The 19,828-nt window shown below is 37.2% G+C and overlaps 2 protein-coding genes across 2 annotated transcripts; both read right to left on the minus strand.

The window, feature by feature from the left end:
• Positions 1-14,804: 14,804 nt before the first annotated feature.
• Positions 14,805-16,677, minus strand: LOC143078082 (uncharacterized). Its single transcript, XM_076253064.1, has 4 exons — positions 16,494-16,677; positions 15,826-15,917; positions 15,470-15,572; positions 14,805-15,132 (listed from the first exon to the last, which is right to left on the minus strand). Exons 1-4 carry the CDS (start codon positions 16,669-16,671, stop codon positions 14,852-14,854), a joined length of 654 nt encoding a protein of 217 aa, XP_076109179.1. The 5' UTR covers positions 16,672-16,677; the 3' UTR covers positions 14,805-14,851.
• A 181-nt stretch (positions 16,678-16,858) lies between these two features.
• On the minus strand, positions 16,859-19,725 carry LOC143078563 (uncharacterized). The gene is made up of 4 exons (XM_076253423.1): positions 19,609-19,725; positions 18,024-18,104; positions 16,994-17,717; positions 16,859-16,870 (listed from the first exon to the last, which is right to left on the minus strand). Exons 2-4 carry the CDS (start codon positions 18,095-18,097, stop codon positions 16,859-16,861), a joined length of 810 nt encoding a protein of 269 aa, XP_076109538.1. The 5' UTR covers positions 18,098-18,104; positions 19,609-19,725.
• Positions 19,726-19,828: the final 103 nt, after the last annotated feature.

Raw genomic sequence — 19,828 nt, forward strand, 5'->3', positions numbered from 1 at the left:
TGACTGTCCCTTTGGTATCTTTCGTCCCTCTTTTAGAATGATGATTGATCAGCAAACATCACCAGATATGGATTTGATAATGCCATTGATAAAACGATACGTGGTTTTGTAGTAAGATCGAACAAACTTATCAGATGGGGTTTAAGAAGCCAGAAAACATGTTTTTGAAAGTGGAAAGACTTATTGATGATATTTGAACGACTCGGTCTAATGTTTTTCATCATATAAAACGTGCAATATACCATGGCGGGTGTGGATGAGTAACAAGCTTGAGATTTGGTTTCTATGCTTACTATTCCAGACGCTTATAATGGCGGGGAAAATATGAAACATTGGAACCCCTTTGGACAACTCTTTGTGAGGCCTCTTCACCTTATCAGGAGCTTGTACATTATTGATGTAAAAACCAATACCGCCGCCGTCTTAGTAAATGAGGAAAATCAGCTTTCCGATTGTGAATATTTACGGCCATAAATTATCTGTACTTTTAAAGATGTTTTAGTACTACAGTGATTTTATCTTATTTTCATCAATCTATCCAAATAAAAGCTCTATTTCGAAGATATGGACTGAGGACTCATCTTTGAAATTTACTCCAAATTGGTTTTATATACCGGAAGTGTTAGCTTTGTATTTAATCATTATCTATAGAATACAATAGGTGGTTTAGAAGATAATTTAAAGCCAAAACCAAATGGTAACTGACCAGCACAAAAAAAACCCAGTTTCTTTACATTTTGAAATAAAGTTGAATATTAAAGTAAAATAATGATGTTTCATGTCCGCCAGTTTGACTATAACCGGAAGTAATGCTTTTAAAGACATATGTCTTATGTATAATTTGTATCCATTAGCAGCATCAAAGAAAGGTTCCTGAACAATTTAATGATAGTAGCAATACCCTCCTTTAAAAATAAGCTTATTTTAGTACAATGTCCGCCATGTCGGATTTGACCGAAAGTAGGGTTTTAAAAGACATCTAATCTATATAAAATATCCAAAAGTAGTACACAACAAAGGTTTGTTCCAAATATTATTGTATCAGCATGATAAAAACCGCTTTTCACACACTTACACTAGCCTCTGATATTTGGATGATTTAAGTATGATGTCGGCCATTTAAGATTTTTACCGGATGTGAGACATTTTTTTCAAATGCCTCCTTATCTTGAATAAAAGAGTAACAGCTGAGCTGAGTCTATGCCAAATTTTATTCCTGTAGCATGATTTGCACAATTTTTCACAAAGCAGCCGTATTAATTTCTGGTACATCAGATTATCGAATCAGCTATTCCATAACATACCAAGTACTTTTGTGTTTTGTCCGCATATAGTAGTACTTTTTCCGTTTTAGCTAGCTTACATATATCCACACGGTTTGACGTCCAGGATCGTAGATAGAATCCAGTTTTCTCCATCATTGATCTCCCTTCCTTATAGTCAGCCCACCCTCGTTCTGTAAACTTAACAGAATGTTGTCCACATACAAATCAGTCATTCAAACTTTGCGAATTATGCGATGTCGACAAATGCAGTCGTAAACAATTTTGATAGGCATAGTGCTTGATTCCTTCTGTACAGGATGATAAGGAATGTAGTGATACTTTTCTTAAGTTCATCTGTTTCATCTACCTTCTCTATGAATCCTCTTTGTTCCTGTTCTTGTATAATGTGCCCGTACTTCTTTAACATATCTGAGTTTTGAGTAAGTCTTTGAAGGACGTTTTCTGTCCTTCTGTTCGTGACTGCTTAATTTATAGGCAATTCATCACGTTTTCAAGGTAACATAGCGGAATATTTGTTTTCTCAGAACTCAATTGATCTGTCCTGATAGACTTAAATATATGCATTGTCGTCTTCGTCTACCTCCCTACTATTTATTCCTATTGAATCTAAATTCCAAAATCTCTCCAGATTGAATTCTTTAACTTTGTGTGATACTAGAACATTACACATACTAGTCTTCGACGTGTTTGTTTTCTTACCGTATGTAAGTACCGAAAGCATTTATCCGATATTGGATTTCACGGCGGTCGGATCGTTTACACGGACTATATAATCTTTAACAATGTCCCCGTAGTGATATGCGCCTACCAGCAACGTTATCTCGAATGAATCGTGCTTTGTCACCGTGTGCGCTATCTTTAAACCACGCAAATAACCGTTCTGTGTATCAATATTACGTAAGTGATTCTGTATAGGCATGCCGATTATCTGTACTATCAGTACTTTGATTGACAATACGTGTCCTACATCGGTTTTCAGATAGATTGTTGACTTTTCTATGTGTCTCACGTTTTTCTCTGCACCTCCAAATGCCGATTAATATATTATTTATGTTCCCGCTATCTGTAAATTTAGTTAAGTTTTGCGTTTCAAAAGATGTTTGCCCTCCTTCGTCAAAAAGAATATCCGTATCGATAAAGAACTGATTTGAGCCTACTTGTGCCACGGCAGTTTTCAAAAGTACATTCGATTGCAATTCTGTCTGTTGAGAATACAAAATAGTAGTATTATGTTCCGTATCATCAATGTCATTCACGAGTTGAACGTTGGGCGAATTCGAAGATAGTGGGTTTAACGTGCATTACATTAGTTTGTGTGGTGTTTCTCATTACATTCGTTTAGTCTGTGATTACCAAGGTAGTTAAAGATAACAAATTTGTTCATACGGCATTATGTGTCGGCTGTTTTACTGCAATGAGTTGGTGGATGTATTTCGTGACATTAAACGCTAGGTCTAGTCTCAATATTCTTGTAAGATTTAGATTTCACCAATTTCGGATGTCGACTCTTTTGTTCTGTGTCCGGTATAACGATATCGTCTAATATGCTTTCAGGGAGGTACGTTATACCAACGATTTTGTTCTATGTCCTCGCGCGAGATATTTCTGACTTCAACGGGTAATTTGTAGACAATAATGGGAAGAAGTAGTGTGCCGTATGTTTCATGTGTCTTACCCAAAGTTTCTAGACCTTGACGCTACCTCCAATTTGATCGTAAAAAACTTCGTAAGCTTGTTTACTGATTTATAGGCGAAGGAATTTCTAAATCTAGTGCTTCGTGTTCTACTTCATTAGCTTTCAAGCAGTTACACTTTTGTATATTTGTAAGTAACTAGTTAAGATATACGGACGACTCACATGAGTCCCAGAAGGTTTGCCATTCTAAAATCGTGCCTTCGAAAGTTGGATGCGTAAGTTTTGGTACGTTACTCTGATTAAAAGTTGCAGGAAATGTACTTTATTGCGTGTTGCTTGTGAGAATGGCTTGGGCAAACTGGTTTTCAAACGACAGTGCGTTGTGTAGGTTTGCTATGTTTTGCGTTGAAACAAACGGTATAGTTTTTGGATTTAAAGTGTGCGTTTTAGTACTTTAGTATTTGATTCAATGTGACGGGACTGCAGGATTTTGGACATTTGTATGAACTTACGTACGTGTCAAATCAAGGTTATCATATTAACCGAAAATTCATCTGAATGAAATAATCTAATTTACCACATCTTCCGGTTCTGTTAACTTTCGAATTTGTTCATTCAAGTCCTAAAACAATGTTTGTGTTTGCACAAGTTTTCCTAGTGTTGTAATGACTTCTACTTGATCGAATTTTGTATTCTCCTTTGTTTCATCTAATCTTCGGTATACCTTGCACTACACGTATTTTGCGACTGACTATCTGAACAACGGAACCGAAATTACGTTAGTGATTGCGAAAAGCAGATTAGCGCAAGTGAAACCCCTTACATAACCGCAACTAGAACTTATTGCCGCAGTTATTGGAACTAGACTAGCTTTTCATGTAAAATCGACCTTCTAATGTAAAAACGTGGCTTTCTGGTCGGATAGCTGTATAGTATTGCACTGGTTAAATCATCGAAACTGTTTAAACGATTTATTGTGAATCGAGCGCGAGGAATAACAAAATCTACAAAATCAACATTAATGGAGATAATGCCCAAAAGAATGCAACCCAACCAATCTCTCAACACGAGGAATTGACGTCGATCAATACATCGATAGTGTCCTTTAAAAAAAGACAGAATTAGTTAACGGTATTGACAATTACAGAAAAAAACGAAGACGAGGAATTTCTAAACAATGAAGTTCATACTGATCACTATGATATCAGTAACGTTATAGACAATTGGAAATATTGAAATTTTCAGGAAAGTGATTTGAGTAACTGCTTACGTTCAGCGGTTCATATTTAACTACCAATATACCGATACACCAAACATCTGAGATAAAAACACAAGGCAATATCCTAGCACTAGACAATTGTGACTCTTCATAGATGACGGTAGCTTTTTGAGATGCAATGGAAGGATTCACAGCGGAATCATTTTCGAGAATACCAAATTTCCGTATTTATTACCTGCGAATCATTTACTTACCAAACTGATAGTGACAGACGCACACGAGCGTTCACTTAATTCGGACTCAATGCTACGCTTACTTACGTATTACAATCGTATTGGGTACCGATACTTAGACAATATGTTAAGGAGTAATTGATCAAGTTTTCGATGTTGTTAATCATTGTAATCTTACGTAAGTGTCACGTGTTGACATTATAGTCAAAATAGATATACATACATTCTATTCGCTTTTGTTATTGTTAGCTATATAGTTGTCCGATGTAACCTCTTAACGATATTGGTGTCAAGTGAACCTCTTAACGATATTGGTGTCAAGTGAACCTCTTAACGATATTGGTGTCAAGTGACCAGGATGAATTTACAGCTGAAATCGATACTAGCAGGACATAGTAGTGCCGTCTCCGGAATATTGCAGAAATTCGACGAAAAATGGGGAGAGCGGCACAAAACCTGTTGATTCCAATAACCTTCGAAACAGAAATCGTTAACTCTGATGATTATTTATTTAATTTAGAACAAAAATACAGCCAATAGCAAAATTTATCTAAGTACAAACATCAACGCTAAACACAAATGCCACAAGTTCGCAACATCACGCAAACGTACATGAATGCATAATTTTACATACCTTCATACAAGAGCTTACGTTATTTTTTACGACAAAATTGAAACATATGTACGTGGTTTAGAATCCCTTGGTCAGACAGAGAATACATATGACCCATTATTGGTCCCTATCATATTGAAAAAGTTACCGGGGACGTACGCATAAATCTTACAAGACACCATGAATCAAATAGTTGGCAATTAAATGAACTACTACATATACTATCTGAAGAACTCAATATTATGGAGAGAGGCAATTCCTCTGATCATACGGAAATTTAAACCACTACAGCAGCATTTCACACCAATGCAAAGGTACGTACAAAATAAATCAACACAAATAAACGTAAAATCATGTGTACTTTTGTAACGAATCACATGTTCCCGTTAATTGCACTAAGATAATTGATCAAACAGCAAATATTTCTGTTGTTAAACAACATCGTTTATGTTTTAACTATCTTTGACACCCAATATAGCTGATTGCAAATCACACAAAAGTTGCAGGAAATGTAAAATAAAGCAGCATACTAGTTTATGCAAAGACGAGGTTAAAAAGCTGAAAAACAGAGTAACACTAATGAATATATTACTAGTAACACAATTCAGTAAACACAACACAACGCGAAGAAAACGGGTACAGTTCTTCACTCACAGACACAGACTAAAAACTGTCGTAGCGCAAGTAAGTTCGGGCATTCAATGTACTTACACAAACACATTATTTGACAAGGGCGCATAGATGCCCTCATCACAGAAAAATAAGCTATAGAGCTTGATTTGACAATTACCAGACAAAAGACCATAAACTTGTCAGGATTTTGTGACACAAGTGATGGCACAGACAACGGCAAATTACCTATCAACGTTTTGATTGTACATGTACCAGAAATAGCTGTACCAATGAAGACTTATGTACGTAATATAACAAATTTAAAGTATTTGTTTGGCTTGAAATTAGACCATCCGGTCTCACATGACCCAATGGTTGAAGATTCTCTATTGAATTATATCTAATATTGTCGATGATAGAATAGTATGAGGAACAGGACCTACTACCGTCAAGTCGGAAATCCGTAACCTTCTGTCCGGCACAATCAATTGAATACCTGCAAATCCAGATCACACAATTACGTCAATGATGAACATATTAGTAGGTCACAAAGTTGAAGAGTAGAACTTTTATAATGGAGAAATTTATGGAAGTTGAAGCTGCTAGTATAAATAATAGTGACAACAAATCTGAAAACAGACAATTCCAAGATGTATATAAATCAAATGGTAGAGGTTACCATATGGAAACATAAAGATATGTTGATAAGTTACCTTGTAAGGAGGAACACCACACCTTACTAGACAACAGAAGTATTGAATAACGGAGAACAGAAAATGTCATTAAGCGTCTTAATCGTGAACTTACACTTTTTCAGAAAAACGGAAAAATTATTAATGAACAAGAAAAACGTAGATTTATCGAAAGAGTTGATGAACGATCAGCCAAAACAATTGTTCATTCCATACCGCACCATCATTTCCGTAAAAAGTCGTCAACCACGCCAATCAGAATTGTATTTGACTGTAGCTGCAAACCTTCACCTATTAATCTAAGCTTAAATGATTGTTTGATGGATCTTTGGCCAAACTTTAATGATTTAACCGGAATTTTTCTCCGATTTAGAATGCACAAATACGCCGTCTCGACCGGTATAGAAAAAAGCCTTACTTATTATGGGCTGGAGGAAGAGGATCGTGATGTTACCAGATTCTCTTATGCGTAGTAACCCGGATGACCCAAATAGTCAACTAACCGCAAACAGATTCAAGTCAGTATAATTTGGAGCAACTTTCTCTCCGTTTATCCTAAATGCTGTTATACGTAAACATTTCACTGCAATTCAACAGACTGGACAGCAATGTTAAAGAAATACTTTTATGTTGACAATATTATATCGAGCTTTAATTAACAAAGAGCTTTATTAGACCTCTTCCATGCATCACGTTTATTATTTGTTAATGATTTGTATGATGCGAGAGCATAAGAAATTGAACATTTATCAAAATCATCATGTAACCGAGAAGCTTAATCCTTATGGCACAATTTTGTTCGGTGGATGGTGGGAGAGATTGAGAGGAATAACCAAAAACTGCATTAAACGAGCACATATGGACAATAAAACACTCAACACGATAATGACTGAAGTAGAACGTTTACTCAGTGATCGCCCACTAACATACGTTTCATCGGATCAAACGCGGACGACGAACCCCTTACTCCGTCACATTTATTATATTGAAAACGGACCAAGACGCTACCGTATAACGGCCTTAAAGACTGTAGTTTACAACCAGGAACCAAAGACACTACGCATGAACCAGTAACTGGCTAGACAATCGAAGTTTCTTTCATTAATTCTTAAAAACTACATAAAAAGATGGAAGCAGGAATACATAAATTCGCTTAGGAAATATTACCGATACACAGATCGAAACACATAGAACATTAACGTCGGAAATATGTAGTTCAGATTCAGGACTATGTATCTAGAGTAAATTGGACTTTGGTGATCATTGACAAATTATTTTACGGCAAAGATGGACTTACACGATCAGCCATAATTCGAACAAAAACTGGTTTGATATCTAAACCAATCATCAAACTTGAATTCTTTGGAACTTGAAAATATAGCAGCTCAGAGTGAGGAAAAGACGAAAATAAAAACATAGACTAACATGTGTTAAATATAAATCGTGAAAAGTAAAATGATAACGTGCGATAGCCTATGGACATTAAAATGAATTTAAACCGTGGGCTGTTAAATATTTTACATATAAACTTTAAAATTTTACTAGTAATTTATTTTATTAGAACTTTAATAATTAATGTTGTGATCACTTTCATTTATTTTAAAGTAATTCATGTGCGGCCCAAGTATGTTAAGAGCAAAATCACAAACGCAACGTTCTCGCTGCCCATATTCATTGTAACTAACATGTGTGACATGTTGACATTAGAGCTTGAATAGAAAGAATTATTCACACGAGTCATTATATCAGAGGGAGAGGTATCCATTGCCTCAAAAATGACAAAAATCGTTAATGCCCTAGACTCGTACGACTTAGCCAGGAAAGGATAAGGTTGGTACCTTTATATATCACAAAGTCGAAATGAACTATTGCCAGCTGGCCAAACCAAGACATTTTCCACATGGGTCATGACACAAGAGGTATATGTAGTAGTTGTATAATGGCCCATAGTACTTATGTCCTAGACCCGTACGAGTTTGTCAGGAGGGGATAACAAGGGTTGTGGTCCTCCGATTCATCACGAAGTCGAAAAAAACTATTGCCGGATGACCAAATTAAGAAATTCTCCACGTGGGTCATTATATCAGAGGAAGAAATAGAAATTGCCTCTAAAATGACCCATACTACTATACCCTAGACCGTACGACCTAGTCAGCAAAGAGAAAGATGGGCACCTTTATATATCTCAAAGTCGAATTGAACTATCGACGACTTGTCAAACTAAAAGATTCTCCTCGTGGACCATGATACAGAGGTTAAGGTACTAATTACCTTTAAAATGACCAGCAAGTAAAAGTATGTTTGAATATTTTGATATACAAGAGTACTTCCCTTACCCTTTTCCTACCAATACGTACGGATCTATGATATACGATACATGGGCCTTTTTAGAGAAAACACCTACGCTAATCTTTTTGTTAGCCCACAAGGAGAAACTCTTAGTTTGGTCTTTGTGATATACAAGAGTACTTCCCTTTGCTGTTCAACAGGTACGGGTCTAAGACATAAGAACCATGGGTAATTTTCGAGGCAACATTATTCAATACATCTGATATGTTTGACAACGCAATCAGGATTAGTGCTATGGCCCATCTTAAAGGCAATGGCTACCTCTACCTCTGCTAATATGGTCCACGTTTAGATTATCTTAGTCGGTCAGCTGGCAATATTTCATTTTGACTTCGTTTGGCCAGCCGGCATACTATATCCCCCTTTAAACCGTCTGCTGACAAATTTGCACAGGTCTAGGGCATGATTATTATGGGCCATTTTAGAGGAAATGCCTACCTCTGCCACTGGTATAATGGCCCACGTGGAGAATCTCATAGTTTGGCCAGCCGGCAATAATTCAGATCGAATTCGTTGTATACCGTGACACCATATCCCCCCTATTAACCCTTTACTGACAAAATCGCACGGGTCTAGGATATCAATGCTATGGGCCATTTTAAAGGCAATAAGTACCTCTTCCTCTGGTATAATTGCCCACGTGGAGAATCTCTTCGTTTGGCCAGCCGGCAATAGTGCATTTTCGAATTTGTGATATACCAGGGTACCCCCCTTATCCTTTTCTGACTAACTCGTACGGGTCTAGGGCATAAGTGCTATGGGCCATTTTAGGGCCAATACCAACCTCTACCTCTGGTATAATGGTCGATGTGGAGAATCTCTTAGTTTGGCCAGCCGGCAATAGTTCAGTTCGAATTCGTTGTATCCGGGATACCATATCCCCCCTTTGAACCCTCTAGTGACAAACTAGTACGGGTCTACGGTATAAGTGCTATGGGCCATTTTAAAGGCAATAAGTACCTCTTCCTCTTGTATCATTGCCCACGTGGAGAATCTCTTGTTTGGCAAGCCGGCAATAGTTCATTTTCGAATTTGTGATATACCAGGGTACCCCCCTTATCCTTTTCTGACTAACTCGTACGGGTCTAGGGCATAAGTGCTATGGGCCATTTTAGAGGCAATACCAACCTCTACCTCTGGTATAATGGTCGATGTGGAGAATCTCTTAGTTTGGCCAGCCGGCAATAGTTCAGTTCGAATTCGTTGTATCCGGGACACCATATCCCCCCTTTGAACCCTCTGCTGACAAACTCGTACGGGTCTAGGGTATAAGTGCTATGGGCCATTTTAAAGGCAATAAGTACCTCTTCCTCTGGTATCATTGCCCACGTGGAGAATCTCTTCGTTTGGCCAGCCGGCAATAGTTCATTTTCGAATTTGTGATATACCAGGGTACCCCCCTTATCCTTTTCTGACTAACTCGTCCGGGTCTAGGGCATAAGTGCTATGGGCCATTTTAGAGGCAATACCAACCTCTACCTCTGGTATAATGGTCGATGTGGAGAATCTCTTAGTTTGGCCAGCCGGCAATAGTTCAGTTCGAATTCGTTGTATCCGGGACACCATATCCCCCCTTTGAACCCTCTACTGTCAAAGTCGTACGGGTCTAGGGTATAAGTGCTATGGGCCATTTTAAAGGCAATAAGTACCTCTTCCTCTGGTATCATTGCCCACGTGGAGAATCTCTTCGTTTGGCCAACCGGCAATAGTTCATTTTCGAATTTGTGATATACCAGGGTACCCCCTTATCCTTTTCTGACTAACTCGTACGGGTCTAGGGCATAAGTGCTATGAGCCATTTTAGAGGCAATACCAACCTCTACCTCTGGTATAATGGTCGATGTGGAGAATCTCTTAGTTTGGCCAGCCGGCAATAGTTCAGTTCGAATTCGTTGTATCCGGGACACCATATCCCCCCTTTGAACCCTCTACTGACAAAGTCGTACGGGTCTAGGGTATAAGTGCTATAGGCCATTTTAAAGGCAATAAGTACCTCTTCCTCTGGTATCATTGCCCACGTGGAGAATCTCTTCGTTTGGCCAGTCGGCAATAGTTCATTTTCGAATTTGTGATATACCAGGGTACCCCCCTTATCCTTTTCTGACTAACTCGTCCGGGTCTAGGGCATAAGTGCTATGGACCATTTTAGAGGCAATACCAACCTCTACCTCTGGTATAATGGTCGATGTGAAGAATCTCTTAGTTTGGCCTGCCGGTAATAGTTCAGTTCGAATTCGTTGTATCCGGGATACCATATCCCCCCTTTGAACCCTCTACTGACAAACTCGTACGGGTCTAGGGTATAAGTGCTATGGGCCATTTAAAAGGCAATAAGTACCTCTTCCTCTGGTATCATTGCCCACGTGGAGAATCTCTTCCTTTGGCCAGCCGGCAATAGTTCATTTTCGAATTTGTGATATACCAGGGTACCCCCCTTATCCTTTTCTGACTAACTCGTACGGATCTAGGGCATTATTGCTATGGGCCATTTTAGAGGTAATACCAACCTCTACCTCTGGTATAATGGTAGATGTGGAGAATCTCTTAGTTTGGCCAGCCGGCAATAGTTCAGTTCGAATTCGTTGTATCCCCCCCTTTGAACTCTCTACTGACAAACTCGTTAGGGTCTAGGGTATAAGTGCTATGGGCCATTTTAAAGGCAATAAGTACCTCTTCCTCTGGTATCATTGTCCACGTGGAGAATCTCTTCGTTTGGCCAGCCGGCAATAGTTCATTTTCGAATTTGTGATATACCAGGGTACCCCCCTTATCCTTTTCTGACTAACTCGTACGGGTCTAGGGCATAAGTGCTATGGGCCATTTTAGAGGCAATACCAACCTCTACCTCTGGTATAATGGTCGATGTGGAGAATCTCTTAGTTTGGCCAGCCGGCAATAGTTCAGTTCGAACTCGTTGTATCCGGGACACCATATCCCCCTTTGAACCCTCTACTGACAAACTCGTACGGGTCTAGGGTATAAGTGCTATGGGCAATTTTAAAGGCAATAAGTACCTCTTCCTCTGGTATCATTGCCCACGTGGAGAATCTCTTCGTTTGGCCAGCCGGCAATAGTTCATTTTCGAATTTGTGATATACCAGGGTACCCCCCTTATCCTTTTCTGACTAACTCGTACGGGTCTAGGGCATAAGTGCTATGGGCCATTTTAGAGGCAATACCAACCTCTACCTCTGGTATAATGGTCGATGTGGAGAATCTCTTAGTTTGGCCAGCCGGCAATAGTTCAGTTCGAATTCGTTGTATCCGGGACACCATATCCCCCCTTTGAACCCTCTGCTGACAAACTCGTACGGGTCTAGGGTATAAGTGCTATGGGCCATTTTAAAGGCAATAAGTACCTCTTCCTCTGGTATCATTGCCCACGTGGAGAATCTCTTCGTTTGGCCAGCCGGCAATAGTTCATTTTCGAATTTGTGATATACCAGGGTACCCCCCTTATCCTTTTCTGACTAACTCGTCCGGGTCTAGGGCATAAGTGCTATGGGCCATTTTAGAGGCAATACCAACCTCTACCTCTGGTATAATGGTCGATGTGGAGAATCTCTTAGTTTGGCCAGCCGGCAATAGTTCAGTTCGAATTCGTTGTATCCGGGACACCATATCCCCCCTTTGAACCCTCTACTGTCAAAGTCGTACGGGTCTAGGGTATAAGTGCTATGGGCCATTTTAAAGGCAATAAGTACCTCTTCCTCTGGTATCATTGCCCACGTGGAGAATCTCTTCGTTTGGCCAACCGGCAATAGTTCATTTTCGAATTTGTGATATACCAGGGTACCCCCTTATCCTTTTCTGACTAACTCGTACGGGTCTAGGGCATAAGTGCTATGAGCCATTTTAGAGGCAATACCAACCTCTACCTCTGGTATAATGGTCGATGTGGAGAATCTCTTAGTTTGGCCAGCCGGCAATAGTTCAGTTCGAATTCGTTGTATCCGGGACACCATATCCCCCCTTTGAACCCTCTACTGACAAAGTCGTACGGGTCTAGGGTATAAGTGCTATAGGCCATTTTAAAGGCAATAAGTACCTCTTCCTCTGGTATCATTGCCCACGTGGAGAATCTCTTTGTTTGGCCAGTCGGCAATAGTTCATTTTCGAATTTGTGATATACCAGGGTACCCCCCTTATCCTTTTCTGACTAACTCGTCCGGGTCTAGGGCATAAGTGCTATGGACCATTTTAGAGGCAATACCAACCTCTACCTCTGGTATAATGGTCGATGTGAAGAATCTCTTAGTTTGGCCTGCCGGTAATAGTTCAGTTCGAATTCGTTGTATCCGGGATACCATATCCCCCCTTTGAACCCTCTACTGACAAACTCGTACGGGTCTAGGGTATAAGTGCTATGGGCCATTTAAAAGGCAATAAGTACCTCTTCCTCTGGTATCATTGCCCACGTGGAGAATCTCTTCCTTTGGCCAGCCGGCAATAGTTCATTTTCGAATTTGTGATATACCAGGGTACCCCCCTTATCCTTTTCTGACTAACTCGTACGGATCTAGGGCATTATTGCTATGGGCCATTTTAGAGGTAATACCAACCTCTACCTCTGGTATAATGGTCGATGTGGAGAATCTCTTAGTTTGGCCAGCCGGCAATAGTTCAGTTCGAATTCGTTGTATCCCCCCCTTTGAACTCTCTACTGACAAACTCGTTAGGGTCTAGGGTATAAGTGCTATGGGCCATTTTAAAGGCAATAAGTACCTCTTCCTCTGGTATCATTGTCCACGTGGAGAATCTCTTCGTTTGGCCAGCCGGCAATAGTTCATTTTCGAATTTGTGATATACCAGGGTACCCCCCTTATCCTTTTCTGACTAACTCGTACGGGTCTAGGGCATAAGTGCTATGGGCCATTTTAGAGGCAATACCAACCTCTACCTCTGGTATAATGGTCGATGTGGAGAATCTCTTAGTTTGGCCAGCCGGCAATAGTTCAGTTCGAACTCGTTGTATCCGGGACACCATATCCCCCTTTGAACCCTCTACTGACAAACTCGTACGGGTCTAGGGTATAAGTGCTATGGGCAATTTTAAAGGCAATAAGTACCTCTTCCTCTGGTATCATTGCCCACGTGGAGAATCTCTTCGTTTGGCCAGCCGGCAATAGTTCATTTTCGAATTTGTGATATACCAGGGTACCCCCCTTATCCTTTTCTGACTAACTCGTACGGGTCTAGGGCATAAGTGCTATGGGCCATTTTAGAGGCAATTAAATGGACTGGTAATGTTGAGATTAAAGACTCTTATTGATCTCCGTAATTTTGAAGAATTATGTCATTGAAATAGTAATTGACAGTTTCTATTTTTCTGTTTATTATATTCCTTCAATAAACTATGTTTCTTGTTTTTCTGATCTTTTTAATTGTGTGATACTATCGTATGTATTGTATATTTTAGTTTTAGAATTGGACTATATTTGAAGACAACGAACAGATTATGGAATGCCCATATGACAATTAATTCCATTTAATTACCCTATATTTAATCATCTTGTTTTAATTACTATAGTTTACATTGATTCAATAATAACAACATTTTAATGTTCATAATTGTTTTGTGTTGTGTGAGGCAATGCAATTAAACTTTTCATTTACTTTCATTTTAAATGACGCGGACCTTGCAGAAGACACCTATTGGCTTACTATTTCCTAATTACTTTATATTGCTATAAATAGCATAACCATAATGGATATTAACAGCAAAAGTTATTTTATTGTCACAATCTAATAACTACCCTAAACATTTCATCGAACGCGGTTTTGATCTCATGAATATTATTGACGGCTAGCCTCATGAATATTAACGCCGGCTAGATCCACACTAGTTTTATAATGTTATAGTTTCTTGTAATTCTGTACAGAATGGCTCTCTTTTTATATTTATATATTTTTACATTTAATGTAATGTTGTATTATATACTATTGAGAGATGAGACTTAAATAAAATATTGAATTGAATTGAATACTATCCACACTGATCTGTGTCCACAATGTCTGAATATATAAAAAATAAGCGATGTGGATTACAAAGTGTGAAAATATTTGAAAACTATCTGTTAAAACAAAAGTAAAAAAAAAAATGACAAACAGCAACCACTGAATTACAGGTACTGAACTTGCTAACCATTATCATAAATCTAAGATTTAAACAATATAAAAATTTTATTAAATAATTGAACAACAAAAACATTTATACATAATTGTCAACATTTTCATTAGGTTTGCTATGACAACAAAATAGTTGACAGAACCACTGTCGAAATGCCATGAATCCACTGTTAGGTTTAGATTTAAAGCCAACTTCTTTCTCTATTGCAGATTCTTTTGTTTTACTAGGAATCGTTGAAACATGTATTTCTTCCACTAGTGGTGAAAAGAATGGCCTTAAATGTGGTCTTGGAGTTTCTTCTGTGTCACTTAAACTGATACTGAACCATTCACTGTCTGACGTCCTTGATGTGTCTGGTATATCTAAAAGAAAACGGAAGTTATTTATACATGTAGTAACATTAGTTGAAAATCAGACTGTTTTCTAAATACTCGCTCTTCACAATCTCATCTTTAAATACAGCAAAACTTCTTCGCGTGTGCATGTTGAAGATATAATTTTTAAAATTAAAAAAAAAAAACATTTTGTATTTAAATAGAAGATTTCAGTGTTTAATTTATAAAGTTTTCGTGTAAACTATTAATTACAGTTAGTCATGATATCCAACATTTGGCAACATTCAGTATGTATGGAGAAGCCACCAAGGTTAAAAAAATTGAAACTACGTTAGATAGAAAAAGGTGATATGATATAAATTACCTTCATCCTCAGTTATATCATCCAATGTCGACAAATCTAACTTTAGTTCTTCCTTTAACGCTAGCTGGTTATCATTGATGTCTTTTGCTGAAGGCTTGCTTCTCTGAAAAATAAATTAAAGTGAAGTGTTATTAGGTCCTTTTAAGCCAGTCACAACTTACTAAAAATTTGGAATCTCAGCTTGGAAAGACCATCACGTGAATCAACAAGAATATATCTGTATAATATTTAATGTAATTTTGACGCTATGTTTTAATGTGACTAGGCTTGTAGACAGCGTACATCAGTACATGTGAATCAATTTTGTAAAATTTCGTTTCTTCTTTTTTTGAAATTTCATATATTAAAAAAAATACCTTAAATACTTTGTTGACTATCAGTTGAAGAGAACTGAGTCTCCTCTTATTGGGAACAGTTTCACTAATTGTTACTGCTGTGTCCAGTTCTCCTGAAAAGCAAAGTAAGAATGTATCTCAATCAAAAACTTGAAACTCGATAATGCACACCGTTGTAAGGGTGCTACCATTTGATTTTAAGGGTGGTCGGGGGCTAGGACGAAATTTAAAATAAAAAGGCAGGACAGAAGGTTTGAGGAAAAAGAGCAGACTGAGGCACCTTGCAAAAGAAGGCAGGATGACATTTTATGTAAAAAGAAGTCAAGATAAACTAATAAAAAGACAGGACAGATATTGTACAACTAAAAAAAATGCAGGACAATTTTTTTTCATTTTACCCCCCCCCCCCCCTTTTTAAATTGATTATTTCATATGTCTGATATTTTATTATTTCATTCATTCATTGAATATAAATTTTCTAATAAGACGAGTCAATAAAAGCATCCTTTACTATATTTGCTTTATTCAAGCTTTCCGTAGAGAACAATTATTATGTTTAATTTTTCGGGGATTTTCTACCTGTCAGGCACGAAATTTTGTTTATACATGTATTTCCATTTGTGTTCCTCGATCTTTTTAAAATCCCATATTTTCGTACTATATAGAAGATAATATCTATATGTGCTTACTATTGATCGCTGCATTCCTCATGTCTGTACTTTGGAAGCTTTGATAATTGTAATGCTGTTCTCTCACAAATGATTTTATTCTTTCCTCTTTTACCGGTGAAAGGAAGGGTCCTTGTTGTCTTTTCTCTGCTTGTTCCACTTTAAGATCCAGTTCTTGTTGTGAAGTACAAGTATTCATTTCACTGTCCTTTGAAAAAAAAAATTATGAAGATGTGAAAATTACGAAAAGTAAACAATTTTTTCTCTATACGCACAATATTGAAACAGGTCAACTAAAAAAATATTAAAAGGAAAAGAAAAAATATGAGCTACTGATTGATTGGACGCTTGCTTCCAGAGGAGTACAAAGTCAAATGTTTCTAATGTTAACGTTGATACTATAGTTGTATATACAAAAATAAGCAGTGCTGTACTTTTAGTTAGAATACTACGTTCCTTATCACCTAATACTCAGACAATCATGTGGAAGAAACATAGAATACAAAAAAAAATGTAAATACCTTCTGGGAAACATGCCGCAGAGAATCAATGTCAGCGGCTGGTTTCCAGAATTCTTCAAATTGTTTCTTTATCTTTTCCTGTTCTCTTGTTATCCTATTTTTCTCCTTTTCTTCTTTGATTATATTTTCTCTGCCATATGATTCAACAAGTTTGTTGTATTCAGCATCTCTGACGGACTTGTAGAAAGCAGCACATTCGTCTTCGTCTGATATGACTTCAGACGAATCTACATTTTCTTGCTCTCTTGTTTTCATATTTGCCTCCTTTTCTTTTTTCATTATCCTTTCTTTGACATATGCTTCAACAAGTTTATTGTATTCAGTATCTCTGACTGATTTGTAGAAATCAGAATATTCGCCTTCGTCTGTTACTTCTTTGGCTGATATGACTTCAGCCGAATCTAACTTTTCTTCGTCTCTTGATATCCTCTTTCTCTCCTTTTCTTCTTTGATTATCTTTTCTTTTTCATATGCTTCAACAAGTTTATTGTATTCAGCATCTCTGACGGACTTGTAGAAAGCAGCACATTCTTCGTCTGTGTTTGTTGCTTCCTTTTCATCTTTAAGATCCAATGCCTCAATAAGACTGTTACTTTCTGAGTTATTTACATCCTTCAAGAAAGCGAATCTTACATACTCGTTTCCCTCCCTTTCTGATTCTCTGTTATTCTGAGGCATTTCAATCTCTTTGCAATTACGAGACATAACGTTAGCTTCTATTTCGCTGAAAGTGAAAACAATAACTAGTCAGAATTAATGTACCGCTGTTCATCCTGCAAAATTACCACCCATTCAACAAAATAATTCTCAAAGACAGTATAAAGTCACACTGAATGCTATTCTTTAAAAAAGGAATAGAATAGTTTTAAAATGTTATATAAATATGCGAATTTGACTTTTACAATTAATTCAAGCAATGGTATTCAGTCTTAGATTAAAAATAGTAAAACGTAATGCCAGAAAATTTATATCTATTCAAATTTAACAGCAGTGCCGACATATATCATAAGAAATGGAAGTGATTGCTTACCCGAAAGCAACGTGCAGCAACGATAACATTAAATTACGGACATTCCATTCAAGACTGCTACTATGGATCTCCATTTCAATTCTGAAAAAAATATAAGGAAATATTACACTAAAACTGGTTTATTTTCTCTTCTTTGTTGTAATTAAATCTCGTTTTCTATTTTTTTTTTTCTCTCTCGCTCTCATATCTGTTTTACTCTTTTGTGATCAATTAACTCATTACTAGTCTGGTTCAGTCACTCAAATGTTCTTTCGTTCCATCTCTTGTTTTTTAATATTTAAAAGAAGATGTGGTATGAGTGCCAACGAGACAACTCTCCATCCAAGTCCCAATTTGAAAAAAAGTAAACCAATATAGATTAGATTAAGTATGAATTTAACTTACCAAGTCTCTATATAACTAAATCTTCGACAAATGGTTAATTAAGTTCCAAATTTTCAAAAAGCGGGTACACTGTCGAAGTCAGTTTAATAAACTGACAACGTTGCCAAAGAAATACCGTAATTATGACGTTATGCCATCTAATGTCATGTGACACAGTTTGTATCTGTAAATGGATGGAGAGCTGTCTCATTGGCACTCATACCACATTTTCTTATATATATCGGATCCATGTTCTTAGAGTACTATGTGTGCATTGATAACTAATTGTATTCAATAGAAGGTTTTCAAGGGTTCAAACTCCCTTCAGGCAAAGTTGACCTTAAATGCCGTTCTTTTATGTCCTTTTGGGGTCAAGTAGCAGTTCCAAAAATATCGACGTATTTATACATCAATGATGCATTCGAACGTTACTGATGAAGGTAAATCCATGCATAAATTCGCTTATAGCGCACGATATTTATAAAGAGTTACTTATATGTTTTTATGTGTTTCAGCGATGATCCTTTTGTATTGGATTATATACTGAATAAAATTAGTTAGTTAGTTTACTTGTGTTAACTTATAAAATTTGGATTAAATGCATACTACTGCTAGAGAAAAGACTACGGTACCATCAACTTACTTTATAATTATTTTATATGTTTATGATGGACTTTAACACAAATTTACATGCAATAGTCATTGTTCTATATTCCAGAAAAAAAAAAGAAACAATAGCCAAACATAAATAAATCAATAAATAGATGCTGACGGCAGTGGTGGAATTGCTACTACTTTTCTAGAATTACAAGAGCCTTTTTACATGATTTCTTTTGGGTAAACGGTTCCATGAAATAACCAATATTGAAATAAATCGCTTATTTTAACTTTGCCGCTTTGTTGTCAAAGAGAGGCACAAGATATCAAAGGGACGAACTTATAAGTCGAAAATAAACTGACAATGCCTTGGCTGAATAAGAAAGGACCAACAGAAAAACAATAGTACACAAAACACCATTGCAACTATTAAGTTGGATGAACGTAATATGTAGATTCTCTTTGAGTTAGAAAAAAAAAAATCATATTGCAAAGTTGCATAAAATTGAGGTAGGAGAAATGAAATACTTGATAAATGGTATACAGGAATTATTTTTCGCTAATTTTGCATTAGATTTGCATAATTAGGGTGCATAACGTGTAAGACAAATAAAATTAGTCTTACCTCACAATGAGATGCCAACAATCTTCGCCAAACTTTCAAAATTCAACTTCAGATATTCAGCAGTATAAAAGCGGCAGACAGATAGGCGGCAACGTTCTAATCTGATACACGGTTGTCAGAGAGGTTTATGACGTTTCGACGTTAGATATCATGTGGGGTCATTTACGTTAACTGATTGGTGGTCAATAAACTCCAATCAATTCAACGATGGCGAGTCTTT

This window comes from Mytilus galloprovincialis, chromosome 6 (genome assembly GCF_965363235.1).
Source record: "Mytilus galloprovincialis chromosome 6, xbMytGall1.hap1.1, whole genome shotgun sequence".
NCBI classification, from domain to species: Eukaryota; Metazoa; Mollusca; class Bivalvia; order Mytilida; family Mytilidae; genus Mytilus; species Mytilus galloprovincialis.